Source organism: Rhagoletis pomonella, unplaced genomic scaffold (genome assembly GCF_013731165.1).
Source record: "Rhagoletis pomonella isolate Grant_MI unplaced genomic scaffold, Rhpom_1.0 Rhpom_scaffold_00005, whole genome shotgun sequence".
In the NCBI taxonomy this organism is placed as follows: domain Eukaryota; kingdom Metazoa; phylum Arthropoda; class Insecta; order Diptera; family Tephritidae; genus Rhagoletis; species Rhagoletis pomonella.
In genome coordinates, this window is record NW_023458559.1 from 1701412 (window position 1) to 1708064 (window position 6653).

Genomic DNA, 6653 nt, shown 5'->3' on the forward strand with positions numbered 1-6653 from the left:
TAAGCTAACGTCACTCCCTGCAGGGTGGTTATAATGCTAATGCTGTTCAGGATGCTGTTGGTATTGCTGCTACTGGTGAACGAACTGATGAGAACGATCGACAGAGGCTTCAGTGTATCATTGGCTCTAACGTAAACAAAGATCTCGACGTTGTTGTACGAATGAAATGGCTTCACATTTCTTCATTTCATCGTTCGGTTTCTGAGGATAAAATTTTGGATTACATCGTCAAGCATGCTAACATTGATAAACAATACCTAGTTTGTCATAGACTAATAAAAAAGGATGCGCTTCCCGATTCATATACAAAAGTCAATTTTAAAGTTGGTGTTGCCTATGCGTTTTATGATAGAGTTTCGTCATCAGACCGGTGGCCTGTGGGTGTAAAAGTACGTCCGTTTCATTTTTTAGCCAGAGAGGAAAGTACACAAGATGCACCGTAGCTGCTACTGATAAAAAGAAACAGTTGGTCACTTTTAATTATCTATGACAAAACCAACTTAAAGTGAATTGTAAAGTCGTGCAGGAGTCATGCAGACGCAATCGGGAGTTGGTTTTCTTTAAAAGTTTCTTTTAAATATCCTCATACAAAAATTACTTTCTGTTTAGACCATCAGTCTAAATATTCCCACAAAATAATGTCCAGCCCTAATATTCTGACACGTTAGGGATCCGCCCTAATGTAGGCATATGTAGACACAAATACATACATATACATATACGCGCTAACACTAATATTCCGGCCGTTAACTATTATATCCCGCCGGACAGTGAACTTTCGTTAAGTTTCCCCTTGAAGCGGTAGCTAACTGTCCGGCGGTCTAAAGTAAAATTCGGTAAATCCTTTACTTCACTTCTTTTTGGAAGATCAAAGCGGAAGCATCGCAGCTACCAGGCCTCTTCACCACAGGTAATCTCATTGTCACGAGAAGCAAATATTCTTAGTTGAAATAATTTGACGCCAATAAATATTAAAAAAATACTAATACAATTGCGTTTTATATATTTTCTTTTATCATCAATAAAACCACGGATGCGCTCATTCGAATTCCCTGCGGCGCAACTGGGTTTCTTCATGGTCCATCGGAACCGAGATTTTAACACAGTCCACAATTAAAGTACCAGCACAACACATTGAGCTTAAACAACGAGCGATTTTTGATAACCACATCAGCAACCACCGCTTTTTATAACACCAACGCTTTTTATCCCTGCGCCAGCGTTATTGCCAGTGATTCAGTCAGCTGTGCCACAAACCAGCCAACCGGCAACTACAGCACCAACAAACGCAAACACAACCACTCAGCTTTCTTGCTACGACACCTGCTAAATTTGTCAGGACACCAGCGACCATACAATACTACAACCACCAAACACCAATCACTTATAATTCAAGGTACGTGGTTATAATTTCAATTGCACTTGTTAGAAAATTGCCAAAAAAAAAAAAACGTTTTTAAATTCAATGCGCGTGTGCAAACTAGAATCTCGCGAGTGTTTAAACTGAAGATATACAATTGGTGCATTTAATTTTGAAACCAATAATTGAGGTTAGTCTGTCCGTCCACAAGTAACAACAGCGACCACAATTAGGTGTTCTTGCAACATTAACATATACACACACAGTGTCAAACAGTATTGTTAATGAAGAATTTCGATTTTGTTTAAATTCACAGTGCATAATCATAATCTTCATTTTTTCTGATCGTTATTCACTGACCCATTTATTTGGGTTAAATTCTTTTGTATATTTGCGAACACTTTGTCACTGTTTCGAGGATACATAACCTCTAAATTTTGTTATTTGCATTGGACCAATTGTAGATTTTCACTAAATCACTACGCATAAGCGATTCAACCCCGTTTAATATTGCACATTTTTTAACATATATATTTGCTGCGTACGTTGCATACATCAAAGTGGTAAATCTGTATATTAAGATTTGCTGCGTACGTGCACACATCACGATTTTACCACGTTTATTATTTACACCGTATTGCATACCTTGCATAGCTTATCAAAGCGCGTAGATATTAGTCTGCACAGTTGGGTGGCGAGTCGTTAGTAAACAATAATTCTAGAAGAAAAAAGGTTTACATTTTAATAAAGTGTCGAATATATTTCGCAATACAAGATATTTTGAATCTTTTTAATTCGTTGGATTTCTGGTAAACATTTAAGTGGCAAGTTCCGCTGGGTAAAAATTGGCAACTTCTCTTGCGCATACAACCTCTAATCTTCGATAAGATTAAGTGTGTAAAATCCCATAGATTCTATCTGGGCTTTTCATTTAATATTTCGGTCAGGCTAAACAAGTTAAACAATGGATTCGTATATTCTTTTGGCAGAAGCTGTAACAGAGTTCGAATCTGATTACAACGGCATACCCGCCGCAGAACAAAACAAACATGGTCTTGCTATTCAACAAGACGAGTTAAAAGCTTTGTGGGAAAAAACAAAGTCAGCTTACGATAAGCTTATCAATGAGGGATTGTCTAAGGATGATGCTAAGGCCATAAAAAAGAAGAATAAGATTTCCTTTCAAAGCTATGTTAGGTGCATATCTGCTATGGGTTCTCAGGTTGAAATTCTAACCAAAGCGAACAAAGATGTAGAGGATCGGTCCGTCCGGGAACACAATATCCACCTGCCACCGTGCGATACAGATGTGTTCAAGGGCGACTATCTTTCATGGCCAACTTTCCGAGATATGTTCACGGCCATCTACATCCTGAACAAGCGCCTCACCCCAGTTGAGAAACTAGTTCACCTCAACAATAAAACACAAGGGGAGGCAAAAGACATAGTGCGAAAGTGCCCACTTACCCATGAAGGCTTTTCGACAGCCTGGAAAAACCTGTGTGAGCGATACGAAAACAAACGTATCTTAGTTAACACACAATTAAAAGTTTTATTTAGCTTAAGTACAGTGGAATCTGAGTGTGGTAGCTCAATTAAAAACCTATAGCGCGAGATTAATAATTGTTTATCGTCCCTAAAAAACCATCAAATTGACATCTCTAATTGGGACGCAATTATTATATATTTGTGTTCAACGAAGCTTCCAGAAAGTACACTGGCCCTATGGGAACAGACCATAGACCAGAAAACTGACATTCCAAAGTGGGAGGATATGGACAGGTTCCTATCCAATAGATTCCAAACTTTGGAAACTCTAGCGGGACTAAAGGGTACAACAACGGTGAAAGCTCCAAAGCACCAACCCGCACGGCACCACCAGGAAGCTAACACTAAAAGGCTAGGAGCCTTTCAGGCAAGCGTGAGCAAGTTCACCTGCCAAATGTGCCAAACTAATGAGCACAAGTTACGCAACTGTCCACAATTCCTCAACAAAACACCTGCTGATAGAATCGATTTTTTGAAAAGCAAAAAATGGTGCCTGAACTGTCTTAGTACTGGACATACCGTGTCAAGATGCACAAACCCATTTAATTGTATCAAGTGCCACTCGCGACACAACACGCTCCTTCATATTGAGACAGCTCAAACAAAGGCAACGACACTTGGGACCTCTTCAGATTCTGCGACTAATTCTGCATCAACATCCAATCAGGCCCAAGCCAAACGCAATTCAACAAAATCAAACAAGCATACAAGCAAAAACGTGAAGTCTTGCTATGCGAATACAAACACAGGTGTGTTATTAGGGACAGCACGCGTCAACATATATCTCAATGGTACGAACTATTCCGCTAGAGCACTTATTGATTCTGGTTCAGAGTGTTCTTTCATTACTGAAAAACTAAAACGCAGAATTCACTTGCCGTCAAAGCGTATGCATGCCCAAGTTTCGGGCATCACTAATACAACTACGGCGCAGGTTAAAGAAGCGTGCAACATCGAATTGCGGTCTCCTGTTGACCCGTTGTTCCGCTTAAATACCTCTGTGCTTGTGCTAGCACAACTGACTGGAAATCTTCCTACTTGCCACATTAGTGCAGTGACTAAGCAAGCATTTCCAGATCTAATTCTAGCGGATAAACGATTTTTCGTCAATGAACCCGTAGACCTTGTTCTGGGTGGCGACATATATCCACAGATTATTCTGAGCGGGCTTAAGAAAAACATATTAAACACACTTCTGGCCCAAGAAACAGTATTTGGCTGGATAATAACAGGGCGAACTGATACCTCGAATCCAGGAACGAATATCGTCTCATACTACAGCGAAGTTAGTCTGGACAAGCAACTGAGTGCCTTTTGGGAGCTTGAGGAGATTCCAAAGAACAAGAGCCTTAATGAAGACGACAAGTACTGCGAGGAGCTGTATCAGAAGACAACCATACGAAATAATGAAGGAAAATACATCGTGTCACTACCATTTAGGAAAGATTTTCCAGGAAATATTTCCCTAGGCCCATCCCTTGAAAGAGCATGTTCTCAATTTTACCGGAATGAGACACGGCTGGCCAAGGATCCCGTCCTGCAAAAGGAATACAATAGGGTTCTAGCGGAATATGAAACGCTTGGGCATATGTCGAAAATAACAATTCCCATACCCGCAGACTCGTCTGATAATTATTTTCTGCCGCACCACGCTGTTATAAAGGCAGAAAGTACTTCAACGAAAGTACGCGTGGTGTTCAATGCCTCAAGCCCAACGGCGAATGGCAACAGCCTTAATGACGTACTTTTCCCAGGACCAGTACTTCAGGCAGATCTTCCGATATTAATACTCCGTTGGAGACTATACAAATATGTGTTCAACAGTGACATCGAGAAGATGTATAGGCAAATTCTGGTACATAACAACCATACTAAGTATCAGAGGATTATTTTTCGCACTAACCCGAATGACCCGATCAGTCTGTACGAATTAAAGACTGTCACGTTCGGCATCAATTGTGCTCCTTATCTGGCTATAAGGACACTTTTACAATTAGCTGACGATGTGCAAAGCTCCCATCCAATAGCATCTAACATACTACGAAAATGCATGTATGTCGACGATGTATTGTCTGGTGGACACACTATCGATTCAGCAATAAAAGCCAGAGATGAGATATCGGAAGTGTTGCAATCAGCCGGTTTTCCACTTCGAAAGTGGACAGCCAATAGCGAGCAAATACTTAATGGCATACCAAAAACAGATCTACTTAGCGAAGATTTTTTGGCATTTGAAGATACCAGCGCAGTCAAGGCTCTTGGAATAAGATGGAATGCCCATACGGATCTTTTCTATTTTATAGCAAGGCCATTGGAGAAAAGCGATGCTGTTACGAAAAGAGCGATACTATCTGCCATTGCTAAACTCTTCGATCCGCTGGGGTGGCTTGCGCCTATCATAATCGTAGCCAAAATCCTTATGCAAAATATTTGGCTGGAAGGCACAGATTGGGATGAGACTGTGTCTTCGACCACTCTAGACCGATGGCAGAATTTTACCCAACATTATAACGAAATTGATAAGGTTCGTATACCGCGATGGGTATACTTTTCTCCAACGGATGAAATACAAATACACGGATTCTGTGACGCGTCGGAGAAAGCATATGCCGCCTCTGTGTATATGCGTGTCAAAAGAGATAGCAAAGTTTTTATTAACCTGCTTTTGGCAAAAACCAGAGTTGCTCCTGTTAAAACCATATCGCTACCCCGACTGGAACTTTGCGGAGCGGTACTATTGGCGGAAATAGTTGATTCAATAATCAACAATCTCAAATTAGGGCATATCAACATACATCTGTGGACCGATTCCACAATTGTTCTCGCTTGGATTCGCAAGCCTCCGTGTTCATGGTCAACTTTCGTTGCCCATAGAATCACAAAAATTGTAGAGAAAGTCGGAAACAAGAATTGGCTGCATGTGGATTCGGCATCAAATCCAGCAGACTTAGCGAGCAGAGGACTTCCAGCATATGAATTGGTCAACAATTCGTTGTGGTGGCAGGGACCTTCTTGGTTACAAGAAGATAACCCAAAATGGCCCACCCAGGAAACAGACTACAGCACAGTAGTTGAGGAAAAAAGAACGCACGTTTATACAACCAAAGTAAATTATACCGATATTCTTGACCGTTTTTCAGATTTTCCGAGAGCTTTGAGAGTATTATCATATGTTATGAGATTCTCTCAAAGAACGCATCGGAATACGAAAGCTTCATATCAAGAAAAGTCACGCTTAATTTCATCCCATGAAATTAAAGCAACGACACAACGCTTGATAAAAATATATCAACAGAACTATTACAGTGAAGAATACAGGAAACTTAAAGCAGGAAACTCCATCGACTCCAAGAGTGAACTCCTACCGCTTAATCCGTTCATAGATAAAGATGGCATTATTAGGGCTGGTGGGCGTCTTGGAGCGTCTCAAGACTTAGCGTATAACGAGCGGCATCCAATAATTATTCCTTATAACTGCAGGTTGTCCCGTCTAATAGTGTCCTTTATTCACCAAGTCTCTTTGCATGGGGAAAATCAACTCATGCTTCGCCTTATCCGAACTCAGTATTGGATCCCCAGAGTTAAAAATCTGATCAAATCCACAATCCATAATTGCAAAGTCTGTACGATATACAAAAAACGTACGCAAACCCAGCTTATGGGAATTCTCCCTCAGGAGAGAACCACATTTTCGCGCGCGTTTACGAATACAGGTGTAGATTTTTCAGGACCCTTTGACATCAAA

General features: G+C 40.7%; 1 protein-coding gene across 1 annotated transcript; it reads left to right on the plus strand.

The window, feature by feature from the left end:
• Positions 1-2324: 2324 nt before the first annotated feature.
• On the plus strand, positions 2325-6402 carry LOC118739735. The gene is made up of 3 exons (XM_036471246.1): positions 2325-2883; positions 3070-6315; positions 6389-6402. The coding sequence occupies exons 1-3, from the start codon at positions 2325-2327 to the stop codon at positions 6400-6402; spliced, it is 3819 nt and encodes a 1272-aa protein (XP_036327139.1).
• Positions 6403-6653: the final 251 nt, after the last annotated feature.

Excerpts from the sequence above, each read along its gene's own strand:
- LOC118739735 (XM_036471246.1), top strand. The coding sequence starts at position 2,325 with ATGGATTCGTATATTCTTTTGGCAGAAGCTGTAACAGAGTTCGAATCT. Across the intron at positions 2,884-3,069 it reads TGAGCGATACGAAAACAAAC|AAAGTACACTGGCCCTATGG; the intron begins GTATCTTAGTTA and ends CGAAGCTTCCAG.